This window comes from Prenolepis imparis, unplaced genomic scaffold (assembly GCF_030444845.1).
Source record: "Prenolepis imparis isolate NDT839.2.m4 unplaced genomic scaffold, iyPreImpa1.0 SCAF_12, whole genome shotgun sequence".
NCBI lineage: Eukaryota > Metazoa > Arthropoda > Insecta > Hymenoptera > Formicidae > Prenolepis > Prenolepis imparis.
In genome coordinates this window covers 1,459,412-1,484,838 of record NW_028141170.1, presented here as the reverse complement: position 1 = coordinate 1,484,838, position 25,427 = coordinate 1,459,412, and the positions used below count along the sequence as shown (strand labels likewise).

The following is a 25,427-nucleotide window of genomic DNA, read 5'->3' as shown; positions in this document are numbered from 1 at the left end:
CGGTGCGTGGAGTGGGGGCAGAGAGTGGGGGCAGAGAGTGGGGGGATGCGCACGTGCGCGGCGCACCGGCGCGCGCATCCCCCCACTCTCTGCCCCCACTCTCTGCCCCCACTCCACGCACCGAATTCCGCCGCGCGAGCGACCGCGTGACGCTGCGCCACTCGAAGGTCAAAATCGAACGCGCCGCGCACATCGACACGCGCTCTCTCTCTCTCTCTCTCTCCATGCGGGAATTCGTTTGAAATCGTTTGAAATTTTTATGCCGTTATGTTGTACGTACAGCGAGAAATAACATTTTATCGCGATATTGTAATAAGTTTTACTCGATAATGGCTACGACCGATATATCACACGTCGATGAGGAACGTCAATCTGAAAAGACGGTCTATAAACGGAGGTCGTCGATTTTCCACACGCGAATTATAACTTGCGACCAAACTGAAGGTTAGTCCACTTTGCAAAATGACATATCATATGAGCTTGAAAAATTTTCTCTTTTAAACTTTAATCTTTTAATCTAAAAATAAAGTAGAGATTATATGAAATATATATTAGAGTACTATAAAATTAGTGAGATAGAGCAGGATATATTTATCTTTATTTATGTTATAATATTGTTTTAATAAATATAATTATTAATCTTTCTTCATAAACAATTTAATTCTTAAAATGTTCTCTTGTATTCTATAGATCTCCAGCAATTCAAGAATATAATTATCTTTTTCTCTAGGCAATGAAGGTACTCCCAATAGGAGCAGGTTTTCACCGAGTAAAGCCAACGAAGAATGTATTGTTCAGAATGATGGCGAAGCATTTATTTTAAAAGAATATATAGAGAAGCTCAGACAAGAGCGTAAAGATTGGCAACAAGAATACAGAAATCGCAAGACTCAACGGAAAAATCTGACTAAACAGAAAGAAAGTATGAAAGGACAAGTTTTCGATGTAAATATACTGACAGAATCTGAAAAAGGTTTTCTTTTGGCACGTCCCAATTACGAACATATCTGTCAAAATGATCAGAAAATTTTGGATGCGGCACTAAAGATATCTACACTCAGTCAACATGTACATAGATTAAATCAAAAATTTATAGAAAAAATGGAAAATAATATATCGACAGCCACCAAAAATGTTATAAAACTATTGGAAGAACAATGAAATAGATGTTGCACTTAGATATCGTTTATTCTTACAAGTCTACAAATTTGCAGGTAATAAGGAAGCTTCATAGTAAAAATATAAATAACACTTAATTAAATATGACATTACACACGATTAATTATACAATACTTATTGATGGTACAATGATTCTGATTACGATACATCCATCACACACACATTGATCGAGTAGAAATATAATAAATACAAAATAATTTATCAATAATATACAATATTAAATTTTATGTTTGTGAAGTGATCGTCTACTTTCCATGTCTGGTATGTCAACGAAATTCTGAATATTAATTCGACCGTATTTCTGGTTTTAGTGCGACTCGCGCGCCGCGCGTACGATCACGTCGTGTTTCATATTAATATTCAATGCTTCAAATAATCTAAGATTGCACAGAGTAACCAGTAGAGCTGTCATCTATATAGATGAAAGCTTTTTCTTCTCGCAGCTTTTCTTTCTTTTTGCGCGAGATATTCCTTTCTAGACTGGCTGCTATGTAATTCTAGAATATGATTAATTTTTCGTACGATTTCCTCAGCTGTCACCGAATCCGCTTCAAAATCGTGATTCTTAAACGATGCTGATTGATGAAGCGAATGACTTTGACCTGTAATATCGTTGAATAGTATTAAAATAATATATATGAAGTACTCTAATCTTTGTTATACAAGAATGTTTAATGTGTTAAAAATTATAAATTCAGAAAAAAAATTACTTTTTAAATTTATTTTATAAAACATTTTATAAAGAAAAAAGATTCTATATTGTCAAGAAATACATATAGTCATGTATAATTAAAATAAAAGAAATTGTATACAAACTTAGAAAGTTATCTGAAGCACTGGATTGCGGAGTATAAACCAGGGTAAACATAGTTTTCGATCCTTTAGTCTCGGTCACTTCACACCAAGCAATGTTGTCTATGTGATAACTGACTGCCCGCTGTCTATTCCAAAACCTGGCAGCACCTTTACCTGTTATAACTGGATCTATCTCTATCTTTTCACCCGATATCCCAAGATGAATTTCAGTCTTTGCTCGCATCTTGTTAATTATATGTACTCTAAACATAAGAAATTTGATCCGTAAGACATTTATATTTTTGACATTCAAACATATTGTCTCAAACAATATTGCGTTATTAATTATTCACTTATTTTTACAAATTTCATGATATTCAATTATTAGAAAACTACCTGTATGATTGATATAATGGTGCCTCCATTGCAGTGGTGTGACCTTCCATCTTAGCTAAATCATTCGCAACCTCCTCCTGCTCCTTGTCTTTTCCTTCCAGGTCTTCCTCATCTTTCTTCTCGATGCAACTGAATGTATTGTGCCGCGCTCTGTCACTTGGCTTCATCTCGATCAGACCCAAGGTAGTGAATTCGAACTTGGAGATAGTTTCTCGCGGGTCCAAACAGGGAAAGGCCCAGTCAACTTCGCCATCGTCCTCGGTGATGTACAGTCCATAACGTGAGATGTCCTCCCTGAAAGTAACGGATGAAACTTCGTGAATAAGGCATATGCGTACTAGTGACATAAGGTAATTTATTACAGACTTCAAATTATGATCGGGATGTTCACTTGCATATTTGTAGCAAATTAGACCGATAAAGTCCAACACCCTTGCTGTCGCTGTCACTACCACTTGAAGTGGATACGTTCTCTCATCTTTTGACAGCATACACATAAATATTCTATACTTTCTTATAGGAATGCCTACCTGTGCCTGTAAAAGAATTTCCAAACACCATAAGTCCATGTTTTTTCGAAAATAAAAGTTAAAAACAAAGCTATTAAAAAGTTTAATAATATATTATTTCTATTTTTGTTACAAAAAATTTTGTAATATAATTTTTATTTGTTTAAAACGATTTGGAAATAAGTTTTTTTATTAGAACGGAACTAGAAAATCCAATGGAACATACATTGCCATCAAATTTGGCATAATCTTTGAATGGATTCTGTGGTAAATTTGGACATTTCTCGAGTTGTTCCGACAAAAGAGATTGACCCTTTTTTGGAAGTGCTTTTCTACGAAAATCCTTTCTTTGGAACAACTCTAATTGGTCTGTAGGTGTGATAGCATTAAGATTGTGCTCCCATTTGACATGTTTGACTTTTGCAGCCTTTTTCCTTTCTATGTCCATCTTTTCCAGTCTCTGTGCAGTATTAGATCTCTGTCTGTGAGTGTATTCCATGTCTAGAACATTGCAAGTAAAATATTTTAGTTAAATAATTTTCAACTAAAAATAATTTTTTAAAGTTTTATATATATATATATATTTTTTTACATTATATATTATATATATAAAACTTGTATATTTAAATATATTTAAAAATAAAACAAGCACTATTAAAATTTTAATTGGATAATTTCGAATTCAATCAATTCTCAAATTCTGACTTCGGTTTTATGTTTATAAGTGCCTTTATACAAAATAATAACAAATAGATATATATGTACCCATTTGTAAGTCATATGATTCTACCAGGGCATCTAGATCTTCGTCATCACTATCCTCCATACCAGGATAACATTGCAGTGTTCCATTTGCCTTCAACTGCTTAGGAATATCTTCTCCGAGCATTACTACTTCGCACATACCTTTCAACAAGGTTTATTAATATAAATTAATCTTCATCTTCATTAAATATTATTTGTATTATAATAACATTAAATCAGGATCTTGAGTTTAATTTCTTAAAATCAATTTATTGATTAACAAAAAAATATTAATATTTGAGATAAACAACACATCTCTCTTTCTCATCGATGTTTCATTAAGAATTCTTATTATCAGAATATTCAAAATCAGAGTAATTTGTTTGATGAATTAATATGCAGATATATTTTGACTTGTCAGATATTTCTAACCTAGGTTTAACAGAAACGTGCCTGTATCATCCATAGCGAGAAAGCTGTCCCTAAGGTGCGACAGAAGCCAGTGTTGATTATCGTAAAGAGCCATTTCTTTTCTTTTCTTTTTTTTTTTTTTTTGTTGACTAGAAAAACTTTTTGTTGAAAAAAGTCAAAAATCACGTCAAACGCCAAAACGCGCCACTGGGCGACTTTAAATCAAAAGATCGATTCCACACTACTACACCTGACAGCTGACAGCATATTTGTACCATTACCGACAGATACGTGCGTGTAGTTAGAATTTGAAATTTCATGGGTGGAATATTGTTCGGGATAAAAATACTAAATTTAATTGTATTTTAACTTATTATTATGATATAGTGATGTCAACACATGGTAATATTTTGCTTTTTCATTTATATTTATTGTATTTACAATATAATAATTAATGATCACATATGCTATATCGTTATATTGAATATTTCGCGAATTGATAACCTAATTCTAACCGTATTTTGCTCTCAATTATACACTCGTCATTATTTACGCTCATTTTAATAAGAATAAAAAAAACATTTATTTATTATTATACATATATATATATATATTTTTTTTTATATTCTTTTAATTTTACATATATGTATAAAGTATATGCAATTGTTGTCGATTATTGTATCTTTAAGCGATTTTTCAGAATCACATGGCCGCGTCATGTTTAGAGACCACTTCCGGTACTCATAATTCGGGGGACTTCCGCGATGGTGGTAGCAGCGGCGTTGGCGGCCGGGGGACGAGTTTCCAGAATTGCGCCCCAGATCGCCGCGGCCACCCCGCCGCGTGCCCCTTCCTCGGCGTCGGCGTTCTTCTTGAAGTTGTGGACCGAGTAGCGGTTGTACAGACCCCAAATACTATTCATCAACTTGCTGTTGTACTTGACCGGCGTCAGCTCCAAGCCTGCGCATAAGTAAGATTCATTTCAAAATCAATTATTAATAAGCACTTTTTCTTCTCTTAAAAATTAAATTATAAATATATTATTAGATATATTTATAATTTAAGATTTAGATTAAATTATTAGATATATATATATATATATATATATATATAATTCATATAATTATATTAAATATTTATATAATTATATATATATAATTATAAATAGATAAATAAAAATTATATTGATAAAAATTAAATTTCTAGCAAAAGAAACGCGTTAAAAAATGAATTTTATATACCTTCTAAAGGACGCCACGACTTGAATGTATTTTCCTTCTTCTCTTCGCTCTTTCCTTTTTCCCCTCTCACAGACATTGAAACAGCACGCTCGTTGTTACAGCGAACTTTGCGCACTGCGAGAGCACTCTGCGGAACAGCAGCCATTTTTCCACAATCTGCAATATAAACAAGAAAAATACCATTATACCGGAATCCCTGCTCCCCTCTATTCTGGACCAGTCTATTTTCATTCTGTACATATGTTTATCAGAATAAAGTGAGTGTAGCGAGAAAGCTATTTAATCTCGACGTTTCCAGAATAAGCAGTCATGTAAGCATCATTTTTTATATATTCCGCATGTTTATTACTTCTATATTTTTTATAAAATACTACTTTTTATTATAATTAATGTACTCATTATTAGAAATGCTTTACAGAGAAGAAATACGCAAAGATTATTGATAAAGAAGATTATATATAAAGATTATATATAAAGATTCGTGCAAGAAATCAAAATAAAGACAGTATACATATACATGGGCGTGTCGCGATCGCCTATATATAGTTATTTATATCTCACTCAGTCGTATATCACGCTTTCCTGTATTAATTATTACACAGAGAGAATTTTCTCTTAAAATTTACCCTGAAAATCATGGTAATCGTGGGACAATATCGTATGGAAAGAATTTTATGAGAATTTCTCTGATTAATATTTATCACAATAAAAATAATATCTATCACAATAAAACATGTTTGATTAATTTTACTAAACTGCATGGTAAAATTACTCAAACATGTTTTATATTTTGACGTGTAGATATTATTATGTTTATTGTGATAAGTATTAATCAGAGAAATTCTCATAAAATTCTTTCCGTACCATATTGTCCCACGATTACCATGATTTTCAGGGGAAATTCTAAGAGAAAATTCTCTCCGTGCATATTAACAGCTTTGATCTTCATTCTCAATGATAACTGCAAGAATCTTTATTATTACTGTTAAAGCATTTCTTTGTTTCATACTGAAGATTAAATAGACAGGATTGCATTGACATAAATTTTTTTTTAATATTGCACTTGTGTACTTTGTATTTTTCTTCTCTTTCTCGAAAGTAACATGATTTGTTCCATTTTAATTGCAGATGCAACTGAAACGAACATTTTCTTGTCAAATTCGACTGACCGATGCAATTCTCGAAAAACAACTCCGTTATCTGTCTTCTGGTAAATCGTCTTCGTCTCGGCAGGCTCTCCTTTTGCGTGCTTCCTATCTTCCTGTCTCGTTTTATAACCTCTCGAGTTTCGATGCTCCGGAAAGCCTCAAGCCTCATGCAGCTGTCAGCAATGACAATCTCGGTAAGATTCATCAACCAAAGAAGAGCTTTGTCTTTATTACTGATGTACGATGTACGAGAAAGCGACTTTCGCTTTCTGTGTTCGTTATTCGTGTGATACGTATCGTGATATGTATCCCTTCGACTTTGCGCACTAAAATAACAAGTCAGAGCGATATCAGCGATACTGGTTGCCGGCGCGACGACAGAGCCACTTTATAAGCTCGGTCGGGGAAAAAGTGAGCAAGACAATCAGACAGAGTCGAATGGAGAGAGAAAAAGAAAGATAATTTTTTTTTTTATTTCGTTACGTGACATCAGCGGCCTTCGAGATACTCGATCTGACGTTGCCCGACCACCGCGAGCTTTATACCCGAGCTTATATCTTGGAACCCAGGAACCGAGTTATCTTCTATACGTATATATTCTGATATCGAGAGTCGTAGTTTAATCCATCTGATCGAGCTGTAGTGAAAGTTTAAAAACGCGTCTAAATAGTATTAGAAATTACGCTCAAAAAATGTGTACGCAAATATTTCCTTGCATAATTATTGCACATCGATGCAAAATTATATAAATTATATAATATACTTGTTATTGTGAATATATCGGACGTTAATTGGATTGCCTTGTGAATCGTTTAATTATAGATAAAACGTCGAAAATTTCAATGTCATTTTTTTTTCATCAGTTTGATGTAGGACCACAAGCGGAGATTTCTCGCGAAGGAGGGCACTGCGTTATCACAACAAACAAATTTATCGAAACGAAAATAAGATACGATATTTTTACACTTTTATAATTACGAATTTTTTACAATAGGCCAGTCTCACCGCGCACTTTGCCTCTTCTCTTGTAGTAAATGTTTTTCGTAAATATCTCTCATATAAATCATAATGTAAAAATTAAATGGGTCAGTTTGTGGTACATAAGTTATAGCTTTAAATGATATGGCTTATCACTAAATAATGCGCAAAATTGTGACAAATTGGTAAATATCTATTTTCTATTTGATTCGCAACTAACAGGAAAGAAATTCGGAAGATTCAAGAAAAGATTTTTATGGAATGAAAAGATATTACAAGACAATTTTTCTAAAATTTCATGCGCGAGATGTCAGAAAATTCCAAAAGTTATAATGATAAATATCACGCAATGTCTCTCGTATTTTCAACATGATTATTTTTTACAAATCATCGGTTATTAACAATATTAATAATGTGCGTTATTAATAATTTTTCCACAAAGCATAAAAGCAGATTCGGTTAATTATTATATTTCTTTTATTTATAGTTCTTTTAGATTTTTCATTTGAAAGATAAATGACATATGGCTTGCTGTAAATGCTAATTAATATATTATTTTCGATCTGAGATCTCTATGAACTTGATTTTTAAGTTGCTTCGATGGCAGGATTACATGGAATTGTAATATTACTTTTCCATACATCACAATACACAAAATAAATTCAATAATCGCAAATTAATATATACATTACATTTAACACTACAATTAATATTATAAACTTCAACTTTGATAAATTCTGAAATTTTACAAAATGAATTTCTATTTCTTTAATTTATCTATTTTTTTATGATCTACTGAATTTGAACTTTCTCTTTCTTTCTTTTTTCTGCGACAAAATATAAACTTAGTTTTAATCAAAATTAAACCAAAAGTTTCATCTTAGTCTCAGCTAATTTCTCTTCCGACCAACATTGTTGGTACATTAACTACATTTAGTAATTGCATCTAGCTCATTTGTGAAATGCAATATAATTAATTGCAGTGTTTTTACATGTTTTCTTCTTCTGTAGGGTTATCTCACGAGATCCTCTGATATTTTATTTTCTGAAACTGTACAGTCAAACCTCCTTCGCGCGATAACGATTTCATTTCAATTATATTACATAAGATTTAATCGCAATCTCGTGCAACTCAGACTTGAAAATCGAGCAACCAATAACAATAACAATAATAGAGAATATTGCTTATAGATTCTGATTCAATTAAATTCTTTCAAAAAAGAACAGTTTTTTCTTCAAAAATTATGTAATATTTATGATTTAAGTATAGCGAAAAATTTCGAAATTATGAAATAAAACCAATAATCTTTTAACGAGCAATTAGCTTTTATATGACGAGCATTTTTATCAAAAATTAACTTCAGTTTATTTATAGTGATTAATTATGTGTGTCTAGATTCAAAGACTTTCTATATATGATTAGTGGTCTAATAATAAGCTAAGGACATTGCATCATGTAAAGAGATGCGATTTACGCAATTATATTTCTTTCAAAAAACTTGTATTGTAAGTGTGTAAAATTGATATTAAAATTATATTATTATATATATAAGATAAACAATTATAACTGTAGGATAGTTCATGATTTGTTTATGACGAGAGAGAAAGATAACATCACAATTTGACATTATTAATTCTTCTCATAATCATGTGACCAATTCGGCTTTTTCTTTTCCAGAAAACTTCGTATCCCTTCCTGAGCATCTTTCATTTTTAGATTATTCACCATTTCCTCTGTACCCAGAAAATATGCCGTCGATATATCGAGATCCATTTGTTCGTACAAGAATGTTTTGCCAATGTGTACGACCGAGCGACTCTTCGTCTTGATCGCATCTATAATTCGATGGACTTCCTCGTCTAAAATTAAAGTAAGAAAATTACTCAAGTGTATTTAATAGGTAAACGTATGCAGTAATTATTATACAATTTTTTGCAATGTCTCTTTAAGTAGTCCTATCTAACATAAATTTGATATAGGCTTGTGTTATTAATAATTGGTTAATAATAGATCTGTGACGAGCGTTTTATCAAGTCTGAATGTATCAGGTGTAACGTGTCGTTTTTGTAAAGTTTAATTTTTTTAATAAAGATTAATAATACATTTACACCTGATATAATCCTCATCACAGACTTATTATTAATCAATTAGTCATATTTAAATTAGTTTAATAAATGTTTATAATGATTTCTCTTTAATTCTAAATAGTGACGTTTCGCGATAGAAACTCACCGAGCTTATCATTTGGCACGACTTTGCTAACAAGGCCACATTCGTGAGCTTCTCTGCCGGAAATAGGAAGTCCCGTGAAAAGCATATATATCGCTTTCTTCCTTGGCACGTTGCGCACCAGCGGTATACCCGGAGTCGAGCAAAATATTCCGAGATTTGCCCTGCGAGAAGTCATTATGCAACAAGTAAGAAGTAATAATTAACAAAAAAATAATAATATTGATATAATGAAATAATGATTATCAGTATAAATATAATAGTATTAATAAAGATGGTAATTTTAACAGGATAATGAGCAAAAGGACAATAATAAGTAATGAGACGAGCTATTTGCAAAATACCCTGGAGTAGAAAAGGAACTTCTTTCCGTGCACACCGCGATATCACATGCTGCGACCAACTGACAGCCAGCTGCAGCTGCCAGACCGTCCACCGCCGCGATAACCGGCACTGGGCTCTGACTAATGGCCCGCATCAGTTCTGCACAGGTCTCGAACACGTCCTTGTGGGACTTGGCGTTCGTAGCTGTCTAAAACGCAAGCTAATAATTTTCCTGTATGATGCGAATACGTATAAAGAGGTTTTGCGGAAGTGGAATACTACGGACCAGTTCCTTCAGGTTGTGTCCGGCGGAAAACACTTTTCCAGCCTCGGACATCAGTAAGATCGAGCGAAGATCCTTGTTGTCCTCGTCCCTCTTGATTTCTCTCAGCAAAATCTTCAGCATCTCTAACGATAGGGAATTGCGTGAAGCAGAATCGCTCAGACGGATGGTTCTGATCTGAAATAAGGTGAGGCTAATATTATCTAGTAAATTTAATATTAAGGAAAATATATAATAAATTAAAATTAAATTAAATTTTCTATCTAAATTTAGAAGATTAAAGAAAAGTTATAATAAATAGAAATTATTAAAATTTAAATTTTTAAGGTGTTTTTAGTCAATAAAAATTAGATTAAATTTGAATTTTGAATTACATTCCCTAAATTAAAAGACAATAGTATTTGTAATTATTGAAAAATTAAAGCTCTGAATAGTAATATATTCACCCCATCTTTTTCCGTCGTCTCCACATATTTCTTTTCGGTAGATAACGTTCTTGTAATATTTATTCTCTGTAACAGTCAACAAAATATCGGGTCACTAAAATTAAAATTATTTATTATCATTATGGCATTATGAAATGAAGTTTGCTTTCGTGCATCATTTAAATTGTTCCCGCGTGCTGGTATCATTCGAGTTGATTCGAGTTCGATATTTTCGAGCTAGCATGACTTGCGAGAGGTATTTCACTTGGTGTTACAAAGACTACTACTTCGAGTCGTTCGGTTCAAACACTTCGAAACATTTGTAATGTCAAGTGAAATGTATTCTTTGTCAGCAAAATAATTTTATAATACACGTAATAATAATATATGTAGGTTTCACATAACCACATAATTACAATTATATAATCGTACAATTATGCAATTACATAATTATGCAATTTGCATAGATTAAGCATATATAATTATATAAAGTATGAAGTACCTGAGAAACAATGGGACCATTTTTGATCAAGAATCTCCAAATAGCTATCATTCTGTTACGATGTTGTCCCTTATTCCATTTAAATGCTTTAGATCAATTAAACAGGTATATCACGCATTTGAAACTCGATGCCGAAAATTGACATTGATGCCACTTGATTCACAAAGTATAATAAAGCAGTTATCGTTGATGAAGGTTAATTATCATTATGATGATTAAGTGACGTATTATTCAGCCATAAGCCCGCGAAATTTCAAGAAACTAATATACATCTTAAGATTAAAAGTGTGTGTTACCAATAAGATTTTAAGGATAAAAGTAAACCAAAATCTTGTACGATCTCACAACTGACAGAAAAAGTACTTTTTTATAAACACCATAAGAAAAATTTTAACTTAACTTAAATTTAATATATGTTTTATGTACAATTTTTAAAATATTTACTTGAATATCGTGTTTTTAAAAATTACTAATTATGGAATATATTTATCATCATATTTATTGTAACTTTTCTTAAACATATCTACAATTTTTCGCGATTTCGTAAAATGCAACATAGTGTAGTTAAAAGATAAATGTATTACATTATTGTTCACAGTACATGTGTATATGTGTTTGACGTATGCATACCGATCAGCTGACGCGTACGAAGCGGTTCAGACTGTAAACAACTTACAAAACAGACATCTTTGAATGACAGATGTCAAAGTTTGACATGCAGCACACGAGCACACGGTACATACGTATTTCTTTTAGACTTAGACAAATGTTCAAAAAAAGAAAAAGAAGAACGGGTCTAATTTGGCACAATGATGATATTAGTCTTAAATTAAAAGTAAAAGTATAATAACACACAAATATAAAATAGGTATATTTATTTTATAAATTTTATACATTTCTTATAAATAAAAACACATTTCTAGCATGAAAAATGTTAATATAATTTTATTTTTTTAATTTAAATTTTATTTTTTGTTGAAAAGTCATGCAATTTTTTTTATAAAAAATGTTTTGACGATATATTTGAGAAATATACTGATTTAATTAATTTTCTTAATTTTAAAAACGTACAATTTTTTTGCATATGTAATCTGTAATCTGTTTGTTTTGAAGCTGAAAGCAAATTTGAAAATTTTTTTACTTTGATTTTTTAAAATTTTGTTAATTTTACATAAAAGAGAATACAACAATCTTTTTCTTTTGCGTTCCAGATTTAAATGGAGAATATTGCAAAAAGATTGAAAAGGGTGCACGATCCCTACTTCGGAGGAGAGCTCGATGACGCACGATGCACGGCACGCGTTCCCATAACGACCAGTGTTTCCCTTAACGACTAACATGGCTGAAGCTGAGGGTAAGTAAATCCGAGTGTGCATCGTCGCGTGTATATTTACATCGAGCGAACGACAACACGGCGAGAGATCCTCGGTTCCGTTTACTCCGCGACTCTTCCCGTCGTCGTCGTCGTCCGTCTCCGGCGCACTCTTTCCACGGGTCCCTATTCTAATTATAGGGTAAACAGCGTGACCGCGGTCACCAGCGCACAGTTACAAGAAATATTACAGGAAACTGTCTCGGCGCAGAAGCTATCGACCTCTATTTCGTAATAGAGAGCGACTTAGAACGGATTTTGAAAGTGCACGTGGAGAATGGACACGAGGAGGATGCATGTGGTAGATAATCACATACGTTTATGGTTTTATCGCATATTTGCAACTGCTTCTTTCTCTTCAAATTTATTTTAATAATTTCTTACAGAAAAAATGAAAACATTAACATGATAAAAAATTTTCTTTTTCGTTTAGCTCGATAATGTTTTATCGCATATAAAATAAACAATTGTGATTACCAATTAATAATATATCATAACGAAAATTATAATATGAAAAAAAAGAAATAGTGCAAAGAAAACTGTCAGGAGAAATTCTATAAAAATTGTTATTAAATTTTAATTCAACTTATCTATCAATTACACATTTTTTAAAGTGCCTGTATTAAATATTCGCGTTGCCAGCTTTTTAATTTTAATTTATATTTTACAAGTATAGCACTTGTTATTGCACGTTTTCATATAGCAATAATAAAATTTAAATTAAAGATGATGTATTTAAAAAACATAGTGTTACTTTCTTATTAAAAATAGAAGAGGTCGGATAATATTTTTCTTCCACTTTGCACTATTTATTCCGCACGGCTGTGTAACTAAGGTGTAGAAAGAAAGAAGGCGAAAATCACACTTTGTGAGACGGCGATGGGACCGAAAATAAACCTCCGTCGCGATTACAACGGTTGTAAGAGCGCCGCTCTTACAACTCGAGCCGGCTTGAACTCGCGCAGCCTCTCAGTCGGTGTCTTGATGTGCTCGCAACCAGATGCTGTGTTGCGTCTCGAAGAGACTCGCGGACGGAGGCCCGTTCCACGACGAGGCCCCGTTCCATGACGAGGCCCCGTTTCATGACGAGGCTCTGTTTCACGACGAAGTTCCGAATAAGACGCCACTATCTATCCGCGAAACATGGATCGAATTGTATTCTGAGAAAGGTAAACCCGCAAATTCTCGTCTAATCGAATATCGTTATTTTCTAATCATTGAATTATATAATTGTTTATAAAAATTGCCGAGTCAAAAAGAATAAAAATGCATCGCTTATTCTGGTCTCATATTGTCTCACAAAGTGTATTTCGTGATAAGAATGAGTAATGCAGGGCTAACTACGCGTATAGTGAGAAGGAATGTTAAGTGCAAATTTTAATGAATGTCAAATACATTTGTGAATTTTAACGCAGATTAAATTTCCTTGTGGAATTTAATGTAGTTCGGAATTTCTGAAATTAGAAAGTTTGCCGCGTGCTGCTATATTTATTTCGTATTATTATATATTCAGATCGCTGTGTAGATGTTTATTTACGTTTGAACAGGTATACACACTTGAGGTATACTTACTTTCCAAATCAAAATAAAGCAAACATGGCTAGATTATTATCGCCATATAATTACAAAAAGAGAAGAGAGAAAAAGCCGTTTTTAAAAATATTTTATTTTTTCTTAAACTTTGAATTCTACTCTATAACAATAATGTAACTTTTTCTACGCAATTACATATCTTCTTTTTAAAATGCGTACAGTAATTCAAAGAAATTTAAGACTTTGAAAGATTTATTTTTTGTTTTGCGTTAGATAACGTTACTAAATGCTGATTTATTTTCCTTCTTCTCGCTCACGTCTAAAAACGGCCATAAGAATCGTAATAATGCGCCTCCGCCATGCATACTGATCAATTTGCACCGGCTTAGCAAATGCATAAAAAGTCTCGTCGACCTTAGACATGACGCGGGAAGAACGGTAATGGTTTACGTGGAAAAAACTCTGTCGTCGGTTTCTTTCTAATGCACGCGCGACTCGCTTAGAAGAGTAAAACGTAAGCAAAACAGTCGTTCGTGGGCGTCGTTAAGCGGCTTCGACGGAATGAGATCATTTAATAGCGTCGCGATGTTTGTTTTCATGCGTTCTCGCATGAAAGATCATCGGAGAGATCCTTGATCGTCGTCTCCAGCATCGGAGAACGCGAAGCTAAATAAAACAAAAAAATAGGAAAAACAAAAATTAATAAATATAGAAATTAAATATAGAAATCGAATGAAAATTAGAAATAGAAATAAAACTGGATTGTAGAGTTTTAAGAAAATAACGCACGCGTTGGGATATATAAAACGTGCATCGTGGACGAGAAGGCAAACGCGGTGACCCACATTTCCGCCGCGCATTTAGCGCTATAAACGTGGGTATGGTGTCGCTTGATGTTGACATTGGAGACGAGATAATAAGGATCGAGTTTAAGAGACTCAACTTTATTTTAAATAATTCAAATTTTGGATGTAATCGAAAAAAATGAAAGTCCGATTGCTCCGAAAAAAAGCGAGAAAGGCGTATCTCCTCGCTTGGAGAACGGAAGGAACGGATAGGAAGACGAGGCTCGCGTTCTCCGAGACCACGATTGCTTCGAGGCTCACCTCGGAGACGTCTAAAAAAGGAAGCTTGCTCGTCCGTAGGCGAGAGTGTGCCGAGTCTCTCGCGGGGGCGACTCTCTTCGGCGTCCTCGTCGGCGTCATCGGCGCCGCAGTGTCCACGCGATATGCGCACCTTGCAATCGATCGCTTAATCCTTCTTCAGAATCGAGATAAAACTGTCATCGCGAAATTCTCTTCGAAGGACGCGGAAGGACCGACAGGATGCGATCGGATGAAACTCGTGCGAGACACCTAGTGCAACGAGGAGGTGCGAAAAAGTGATGATGCATCGTTATCGTGCGGAAAATTTTACTTACTTCTTGTAATTTTGTGTTTGCGCAACGTTGCTGCAACGTGAAGGGACGCAAGCACGTTATCTTGAAATTATAGTGATGCAAAATGACAAATATTGCGAGAATCTATTCGATTCGTGTCGTCGGAACTTATATAAGGAAACGTAGGACTTGTACGACTTTTTAAATTGAATGGTTCATTGATTGTGCGTTATCTCGCAATGCATAGCTCGTAATAACTAGGGCGTTCTCGAGACGATCTCGCAAGAAGAGAACACTGTAGCTATTCGTTGCGCACTTCCCGTTGCGATCGAAGAAAGTGCAATTTGCAATTTAGATTCGACACTTTCAATATGCAGCGTATTGTATTGCCGCGTTTAGATTAAGAATCGCGTTTTTACGAGAGAACAAAAGTGAGAGTACATTTATTATAGCATCACAAAATACTTAAGAAGAGAGACCAAAACATATATTAATTAAAAAATAATTTAAAAAATTGAATATATAATATTAAAGAATTTTTTCGAGAGAATATATATATTTTTCAAAAAAACTATGAGATGTGCAGATTTTAAATTAGATTTTAGCCGTGTGCAGTTTTTTAGCAATTTATGTAGCTGAGGTGATGACAAGCACGTGTCTAACGCTTGCGCGCATTACATACCATGACATATCTGTTGTCATATTTGGCGATCTCTCGACGTGTTGTCGGCGAAAATATCGATTATTCGCGGATTCGTGGCCTTTGTCAGAATGAATAGCGATTAACAAGGGGTGAGTCAGATCGAATTTCCATATGACGTCGGGGACAAATTTCGCAGAATCGCAATTTACGTATAAACTAACCCAGCCATAACATTGGTGCCCTCTGACATTTAATAAAAAAAAATATATATATATAATATATGACAGAAACAGAAAACACCTCTGGTTCGCATGATACTTTAATGACAGAACAAATTTAGATATGCGAAGAGATTAATAAAATAAGACGTAATCGACCAAGGTTGAAGCTTGCGAGCTCTTGATTCATCTTTAAAAAAATTAAATATAGCATTTATTATATATATATCTCGTGGTCGACTTTAAATCACGGGGACTTATTAATCGCTGGACGCTGTAAATGGACGCAGATGCGCCGCCGTCGATTCTGCTGCCTTGCGCGATCTGCGCGCGGACGTTCATGCCGCAGTCGCTGGAGAAGCACACGAGGATATGCGAGTGCGCCGCCACTAAGAAGCGCAAACCCTTCGACTCGGCTAAGCAGAGGATCCAGGGCACCGAGCTGGCCGAATTTCTGCCCAAGCAGGAGCCCCGGCGACACCATCACGACGAGAAGACCAGGTCCTCCTGGAAAAAGACCCACGACGATTTCCTGCGGACCATCCGCGAAGCGCGCGGCGAAATCGTGAGTTCTTTCATGATTTTCTCTATTGTAATCCTTTTAAAAAATGTTTTTTTCGTAATAAAATTTCATATTAAATATAATAAATTATTTCAAATAATATAATTATATCTTATTTTGCAGTTTATATGATAAATTCTCACATTTTTTCCGCACACTTTATTCTTTCAGATGGACTCGAGCAATAAACAATGCAATTCAATGATCTCCCCCGGCGCACCGACTCGCGCCAACGAGAAGGGCACGTGTCCCACGTGCAATCGACAATTCGGTATCAAAGCCTACGATCGTCATGTCGCCTGGTGCAGAGATAGGATCATCCAGATGCCGATGAGTCCGGCAACAAACTTGGCGAAGGAACGATTAGAAGCGCGTATGAGATATAAAGCACCAGTCATTAAGAACCGGCGAGCTATCACTCGTGAAAAATACAGCCCGGGTTCGACGGTGAACCAAAGTGCCAAGACCTCTGTGTCGTCGCCGGCTCTTGTTAAACCGAAAGAAAGTGTCTCGGTGACCAGTTGCAATCGACAGAGTCCAGCGAAGCAAAAACCAGCTATCGTGTATGTTTCTCAAACTTTTCTCACTTGATTTCTTTTCGAGTTTCTTGGTTTATAAAAAGAGATCGAATCATAATAATTATTAAATAATAATATATTATAAAAATATAACAAAGTTTTACATATTTTTTTTGTTATTTTTTAAATTTACATAATTGACTTGGCTTGATTATGATTTATTATATTTATATTTCATGCAGAAAACGTCCTGGACAGCTCAAGGAATCTCCTATCTCATCTGGGCCTATGAAGTCACGTCTCATCGATCGTACAAACAAGTAAGACATTTGATCTCTTAATTTCATTATTTTCGTTTTTTAAAGAGATAAAGCCTAATTTCGATAATTATATAAGATAAAGATAAGCGTAGAATATCTACATAGCATATCTACTGTCGCTCATGAGGAGAAGGGAAAAGGATGAGGCTTAAAAGCATTCTAATAAATTAATAATATTAATAAATTTATAAATAAATAAATTATGACGTGCTATGAAAATAATCGAAACGTTTTTGCAAGCTGCAAATTTGTAAAAATATTCCAGCATTAAGAACAAATTTTTAAAATATTTTCCATGCAATTGTCCCTCTTAAAAAGTTATAGTATTTAATTATTCAATTCCTCGATGACCTTCTCCTGATGATTATCAGGTGCACATCCTTGATCCTTCCTTCTCCTCAGACCAGCGGAAGATCATGACATATTGACACCGACGTCGTGCCGATCCTCTCGTTTCGCTATATCCTCCCGTCGTCCTCTCCACTTTCCTGTGTCTCCTGCGAAATCCAAAAGCAATGCAGATTTAGTCTCCTCCAACGAGATTACGTCGGCTACCACCTTGTCCAGGAAACAATATGATCGAAACGAAACAATCTCCCAACGCCTTCCAAACGACGAAATGAGAAATCGAGAAATCTGTTCCGTCAAAACACAAAAAAATATCGTTTCCGCCAGGAGTCAAGGCCACCCGACGATTAATGATATCGCTGTGAACGACAAGACTCTAGGCGTGATTGTGCAGCGTTGCAGGATACACACGGATACGCAAAAAAACGATCAATTAGTGACGTGGAAGCAGCTCAGTCGCAAGAAGAATAATCAGCAATATAACGACCCTGTTGTTAGTAATAATTTCTCACAGGAGTTTCAGCTGCTCGATCTCGATCGACGATGTGATCAAGGAAACGAGATCGACTCGATTGAAAAAGAAAATAGAATTGAAAAAGAATTGATCACGAAGAACGACTTTACACAAATCAACGACGAATTAAAAAATAGCAAAATTGATAAACTGGGAAGTGACAAGCTTATATGGTTAAACGGTATTCAGAATCTGAATCAAACTTACTTGATAAAAGATTCGGAGGATATATATAACGAACCACCGGAGAGTTCTTATAATAAGAGGGAGCCGATTAAGCACAGTCCTCGTGTAGAGTTTTACTTCAAGGATGAAGAAAACGAAAATGAAATAAATAAAACAAAATCGGACAAAAAAACTAGTGACGGAGAGATAAGAGTTGCAGAGCAAGAATTAGAAATGAATATTAAAAATAAAGAAGACACTGAAGTCAAAATAATGGAGCATAAAGCAGTGAAAGTGAATAGCGAAGATAAAGTGAATAATAAAGAGCCTGAAGTGATAGAACGCAAAATAGAAAAATTAAATATCGATACTAGAGAGGATATACCTCCGATTAAAGATAATCGGAGGCTAATTGATAAAGAGGATAGAATTGCAGATTACGATGTAAAGAAACTAGACATAAATATCAAAGATAAAAGAGATTCACAGAGAATGGATGACATTGCAGAATTCGATAAATTAAGCGTGAATAAAGAAGATAAAGAAGATAAACAGGTAGCGATGGATAATGGAATTATTGAAAGTATTAAATATACTGTAATGGAAGAAAACGAGCAAAATTTATCGGATTTTGAGGAATATATTCAACTTTTACAGGATGCATCGAAGGAATACAAGGAATCTTTCGAAAAATTGAAGGTGAGTTCCACTGATAATAATAATGATCTTATCTCAGATCTTCTTCAGGACTTCTTCGAATCTTTTTATTCGAAACATGAAGAGCCAACGCTTCATACCGATGATAAAAATAGTTTAACATTTTCAAACAACTTCATTAATCATACTCAAGATTATTTAAATCTTGAAAATGAAATATTACAATACGAAAGTGATACATGTTGCAATTTATTAAAGTTGCAGGAAAACACGGCAGATTTCATATGCATTCAATCTGATATAAATAATATGATGTCTTTAAATAGTGTCAGTAATCGAGCTAATCCTGAAGATAAAACGCTACCATGTCAAAGTAATGTAATATGTTGCAATTCATTAGATCTAACAGAAAATATCAAAGCAACATCATTTTCTGTCCATCCAATCTCATCCAGTCGAGCTATTAATCCCGAAAAAAATTCTACAAAAAATGCTGAAGAAACTGAAATAAATGAAGAAATATGCGAGAACGGTTTAATTATTTTCTATAATAAGGATTCTGAGAGAAATTTAAAGGAATTAAATTCTGAAATATCGTTTCCACAAAGTTCGGAAATACTTGCTAATGAGTCAAATACATGCACAGATAACATACATCTACAAGTTAAATTCAACAGACAACGTCAAAAACAATTCTTCGATTCCGATAATTTCGAGAATGACGAGGATTGCTTGAGAAATGGGAAAACAAATTTCAATGCGGACATAGACAGACGTTCGAATGATGAATCAAGCCGCTCGATTATTAAAACGGAAGCCATAACAAGCGAAGGTTTGCGCAAGAGAACCGTAGACAATGTAGACAACGAAGAATTTGATTATGACAGTGATTATATCGTGTGTGTCGGAGAACATAACACGCGAGGCGCTAATGATTTAGTGTCATCAGTCATGTTGAAGGACGACGTCGAGACGCAGTATCGGCGCGATGGAACTTTCTTAAAAACGAGCGTAAATTTTTCCAAAGACGTTTCCGATTTGCCTAGAAGAGCGAAAGAGCGCCCAGTAAATTCCATCGAAATAAAACACAAAATCAGAGAAAGCATGAATCGTCTTCGCGACAGCACCGATTCTTTGATATCCTCCATCGAATTTATAAATCTCGCGAACATGAGGCGGCCCAAAACGAATTACGCTTATGAGCAAGAGAGCATAGAGATAATTCGGCCGAGACGGAGCAGAGTGTTCAGAGGTCTACCCGATATAAGGAACGATTCGGCGGAAACGAGAGAAGATTCTGAAAGATCGTACTGGGAGAAAGCTTCGAAGATCCCGCGAAATAGATTGATCGATCTGAATTCCATTCACACCGGATACAAGTTCGCTAAGAGAAATCCCAGAGTCCGTATCCTCCCTCCAGTCCCGAGTCCATCGTTCGAGCGAAGGTATATAAAAGTAGAAAGTAGAAAATAGTATTAAGATAGAAAATAGAATATTTAATAGAAAAAAATTATCTTTATCGAACTTTTTTATATCTTGTAATGTATTATATGCACTGTAGAATATTAGCATTTAATTTATATTTATATTTAGTAAGTATTTTATTTGTATAAAAAATTGCAATGCTAATTTTGTGCAATTGATTAAGTCATATTAATGTTTAAACAGTAGAATTTTGTAGTGAGTATAAGTTTGTATAAATTGTTATTTAATTGGTGGAAAAATTTGTATAGAATTGCCGATTGCACTGTAAAAAATAATCATATTTATGATTTTTCTTTCTTATTATCGTACTTTTACATATTTCGGTAGGATGATAGTTACGTAGTTAATGTCTTAACAATATTATAGGAAAATTGAACTGGCGACACGTCCCGCCTGGTGCAATTACGTGCGCAGAAGGCCGGACTTTAATCTTGTGCTTAAAGCTAGAACGTAAGTTCCAGAACGTGGAACCAATGACTCATGGCAGATTTCTGATTTTATTTTATCAAAATATATGTTTATTATTGATTTAGCTTTAATCTAGTTAACTCAGAGCATTATTATATTAGGAGTCCACTAGGATTAGATTGAAAACTAAATATATTTATATTCTTGTTAAAAATTTAGAATCAATTTCTTCTTAAGGAAAATATATTTCAAAGCACAATATAATTTTTCATAACTTTTCAAATTTCAATTATTCAACATATCTTGATAATTAATTATAAATAAAGTCTGAATTGAAATTTCTCTCTCGTTAAAAAAAATAAAATTTATATATTAAGTTTTAAAAGAGAGACGAAAAATATTTTATTATTTATTTTCGCGAACATCTTTTTATTTTCCATTGACTTTTAGCATCTCACTAAGATAAAAAAAAAATTGATTCTAAATTTATGATTTACATTAGCAAGAGCAGGTTAAATCACGTTGTATCACGTGTCAGAGTTATACACGAATGTTTGTCCATCACGTTTGCCTGAAAAATTGATTAGCGCACATGTGTAGCTTAATAGAGAAGATGAAAACGCACCTCGTTATCAGGCACATCGCAATATCCTTCGATTGTCTATCGTTGTTTTATACAAAATTATTCTCCATAAAAAGAAAGAAATTATATTAATCTCTAAAATTTTAATTTTAGCGGCACGAGCAAGGATTACGATCCATTTTTGCTGGCCGAACAGCAGATGAACGACCTGCTGTCGGACATGAGCGATCAGTCCATAACAGGGAGTCCTAAACTCCAACAAAATCACGACAATCTGTATCCTCTCTCTCATTCCTCCGCCTTTGTAAAATATCCTATCTCTCACAAGAGATCGTCTCTGATAGAGCCTCCTATCGAATTCGACGATGTTGTATCGGACTTTTCGAGCGACTCCACCGAGACCAACTCGATCTCGCGCGAGATCTTCCTCTCGAAGCCCATTCTCCCGAATAAGGATATAACGGATGTGGGTCTAAAACCCGTCAAGGAATTGGGCAGACGAGTCATAATCGATAAATCGAAAGCGTTGGGCGTCGACGAGCGCCGCGGCGTCGTCGGCAGCGCCGACAGACCGCGCAAGATTTTTGACAAGGTCACGTCTACGGTCACGAAACCGTTGATTGATCGGTCCAACTCGATCCGGGCCTCGTCCGCGCCCAGGACCAACTTGGGCTCCGACAGAAAGATCTTGAACGATATCAGGAAGGGGTCCACGATAACCGAGGATCAGTCGTTGTCAAGGTCGTCGGATCAGAGTCTCAATCAGAGCAATAACAATTACTCGTCCCTGTCCGGCAGCAACCTAAGTCTCAGCTCAATCATTTCCTCCTCGGAGTTAGACGTCAAACGATCGAACTCGGTGTTCGACGAGCTGATGACGAGCTTCAAGGAGGATGATTTTAATCTGAGATCCTTCCTCAATAATGAATCCTTCGACCTATCCAGCTCCGGCGGCGACAGACAGCGGAATGGCAGCCTGATCAGTGATGGAGAACTGTCTTCACCTGATAGCTACAAGCCAAGGGATCACAGCAAGCTGAGCAACGACTCCGCCTACAGCAGGTTGGTCTTTAACATTGCATTTTAAAGTCATTGTTTTTCATACGATAGAGACACTTAGAGACTTCGTCGATCTAACAGTTAATAATTTAGAAAAATTAAAAATTTTAAAGAGAGCAAATTATTACAAATTTATAGTTTTAGAAAAAACTATTAATTATGTTTTTTTTATTATAGCTTTTATCTTTGTCTTATACTTATAGAAACTCTTACTTGATAAAATAAGAAGGCTTTTTCCTTATAGATCTCAAAATTTCGATGCTTGTACTTTATAAATTTAGTAATTATAATTTTTAATCATCGTCAAACGCATGATCATGCCCATTCATCATCTGCATTCATCTGTGTTCGCGCGTGTTTAAAACCCAGTTCCATGTGTGTGTCCCTTAGTTTAAATCGCAAATATTCGCACCACGGACGCAGCACCAACGACGTGATCGGCCGTGTCGACGAGGATGTGCCTAGAAACGGGACGTCGCCGACTCAGACGATGAACAAATGCAAGATGTCCAAATTCTGCCACGAGTGCGGTCAGCGATTTCCGGACACCGCCAAGTTTTGCTGCGAATGCGGCGTCAGAAGACTTGCCTTGTGAAACGCATCGTCATTCTTCGAGTATTATCATCGTTGTATCGATTTTAATATTGAGAAGTGAAGCAAAGATGTCATCGTGAAAATATTCTTTTGAAGAAAGAATATGTTACAATTGTTTATTTCGAAAGCATTTCTTTTTAGAACGAGAATATTTTAAAAATATTTTCTGAAAAAAAGAATACTAATTTGCAATTTCGATTTTTTTCGAAATTGAAAATTTTTTTCTGAATTATATCCTTTGATAGTGAGACAATGGATCAACTTCCTTATCACGAAGGTATGTAAAACGGTATATTATTCAGATGGCTTTTAAAAAATCTTACAGTTTCGAGTATATCATTTATGAATTTTGTAAGGTAGCATTTTTACGCCGAAGAATTTTTTTATCTGCTTTAGTTCGCTTTCTATGATGCGTCGATTTGCTCTAGTTATATATACATATATATATTTGATAAGAGTTTTTGTCACAAATAAATATGTTCACACACATATCGAGAGTCGCTGAGCGATCGCAGAAGCCGTCCTCTTTTCTACAAATTCACAAGTGCGACTTTTTGATAAAGTTTTTATACGAATGAAGAGAAGCAGGAAGTACATTTTTTGTTGAAAATAGGAGAATTAAAAAGGAATTGACAGGAATTTATTTTAGAAAAGTATAAATGAGAACTTTAATATTGTTGTATTTAATTTTTATTTAATTTTTTAATTCTAGTGAGATATAATCCCAGAAATTGAAGGAATTCGATTTATTCATAATTAAAGAACATTAAAATAAGTTTCTTTATATTTTATATTCGGCACAATTATTTTATACGTATTTCTAAATGAAAATAGGGAAATAATTTTTCGATTTCGAATCTTAGGCGTTTAATTTCGTGAAAATAAATTTCTATCGACTCACTTAATTCACCTAATTTTCACAGGGCTTTTGTATCACATGTCATATATACGTAACGAGGTCGATCGTAGCATAAGATTAGAAGATAGTCATTAGATGAGTTGCCAGTTTCAACTTCGCTCAATTAACGAGTCAACTAACGAGAAAAAAATAAGTGTGAAATACGTTCGAACCATTAATCTTAATAAAGATAGACTTCTTAATTGTTTGAGAAAAGAGAAGATTGATTATAATTAAATTAAAGGTATGCATCATTAAAATGCACAATCAATTTAACAATCATGTCAAGTGCATCTTATTTATCTTTTAGTAAGAAAAGATATTGCATTATTTATTACATATATATCGAAAATATAAAATATAACTTAATATATACAGAGTATCTCTGTAAAATATACAGGAATATAGAAATCGATTTAGAAAGTGTGTCCCGATGAATAAAGAGAAAGTATAAATAAGAGAATTATCTTTCAATTAAATTTTTGCTAAAGAAAATAATAACAAATTCGTAGAAGTCTTGTCGATTCATAATTTTTTAATATACATTTCGTCAATTATTCTATTTTTTTAAGATTTGAAAAGAAGCGTAGAAAATATCTCCGCTAATTGTGATTATAAGGTGAGAAACAGATATAATATTAACTATAAGTCTATATATCGTACTAATTATTTGTAACAGTTCTAATAAGAGTAATATGTTAAGGATGTCGGTGACTCTCTGGTTTTCATAGAATAAAGAGTAACCAAAGAGTAACAAAATGTGAGAGAAATAAACGTTTGACAAAACTGACACGGTCGTCTAACTTGGAAGAATGTGTCTTGAACTAATTGTATGCAATATAAATTGTATACGTCTCAAACTGTATTTTTGCAAGTGCAATAAACCGATGCTTGTACAAATTTAACAGCTCTAGTTTTTGAGTTCTCCGAGAAAAGATTTTGAATGCTTTAAATATCCATTTTTTTCTCCAATTGTATGCAAAATTAGAAATTGTTTATAAAAATAA

General features: G+C 34.1%; 5 protein-coding genes across 7 annotated transcripts; 2 read left to right on the top strand and 3 right to left on the bottom strand.

The window, feature by feature from the left end:
- Positions 1-168: 168 nt before the first annotated feature.
- LOC145944031 (uncharacterized) lies at positions 169-2,609 on the top strand. Its single transcript, XM_083051986.1, has 3 exons — positions 169-444; positions 731-1,214; positions 2,472-2,609. Exons 1-2 carry the CDS (start codon positions 330-332, stop codon positions 1,159-1,161), a joined length of 546 nt encoding a protein of 181 aa, XP_082908112.1. The 5' UTR covers positions 169-329; the 3' UTR covers positions 1,162-1,214; positions 2,472-2,609.
- Positions 1,588-4,295, bottom strand: Sin1 (SAPK-interacting protein 1). Of its 3 annotated transcripts, none has more exons than XM_083051979.1 (7): positions 4,056-4,295; positions 3,645-3,785; positions 3,106-3,380; positions 2,737-2,906; positions 2,371-2,664; positions 1,996-2,237; positions 1,588-1,781 (listed from the first exon to the last, which is right to left on the bottom strand). In XM_083051979.1, the coding sequence occupies exons 1-7, from the start codon at positions 4,147-4,149 to the stop codon at positions 1,588-1,590; spliced, it is 1,410 nt and encodes a 469-aa protein (XP_082908105.1). In that variant the 5' UTR covers positions 4,150-4,295. The 3 variants fall into 3 exon arrangements, with proteins under 3 accessions (XP_082908105.1, XP_082908106.1, XP_082908107.1); XM_083051980.1 differs by having other exon boundaries at positions 3,645-3,770; XM_083051981.1 differs by having other exon boundaries at positions 4,077-4,294.
- Positions 4,296-4,490: 195 nt separating this feature from the next.
- LOC145944030 (uncharacterized) lies at positions 4,491-6,806 on the bottom strand. Its single transcript, XM_083051985.1, has 3 exons — positions 6,445-6,806; positions 5,276-5,431; positions 4,491-4,994 (listed from the first exon to the last, which is right to left on the bottom strand). The coding sequence occupies exons 1-3, from the start codon at positions 6,626-6,628 to the stop codon at positions 4,756-4,758; spliced, it is 579 nt and encodes a 192-aa protein (XP_082908111.1). The 5' UTR covers positions 6,629-6,806; the 3' UTR covers positions 4,491-4,755.
- Positions 6,807-8,853: 2,047 nt separating this feature from the next.
- On the bottom strand, positions 8,854-11,377 carry LOC145944027 (enoyl-CoA hydratase domain-containing protein 3, mitochondrial). The gene is made up of 6 exons (XM_083051982.1): positions 11,166-11,377; positions 10,685-10,750; positions 10,242-10,415; positions 9,976-10,163; positions 9,635-9,795; positions 8,854-9,261 (listed from the first exon to the last, which is right to left on the bottom strand). Exons 1-6 carry the CDS (start codon positions 11,214-11,216, stop codon positions 9,032-9,034), a joined length of 870 nt encoding a protein of 289 aa, XP_082908108.1. The 5' UTR covers positions 11,217-11,377; the 3' UTR covers positions 8,854-9,031.
- A 1,856-nt stretch (positions 11,378-13,233) lies between these two features.
- On the top strand, positions 13,234-25,325 carry LOC145943938 (uncharacterized). The gene is made up of 8 exons (XM_083051857.1): positions 13,234-13,706; positions 16,600-16,874; positions 17,043-17,434; positions 17,632-17,709; positions 18,103-20,838; positions 21,245-21,328; positions 22,023-22,931; positions 23,319-25,325. The coding sequence occupies exons 1-8, from the start codon at positions 13,538-13,540 to the stop codon at positions 23,521-23,523; spliced, it is 4,848 nt and encodes a 1,615-aa protein (XP_082907983.1). The 5' UTR covers positions 13,234-13,537; the 3' UTR covers positions 23,524-25,325.
- The last annotated feature ends 102 nt before the right edge of the window (positions 25,326-25,427 follow it).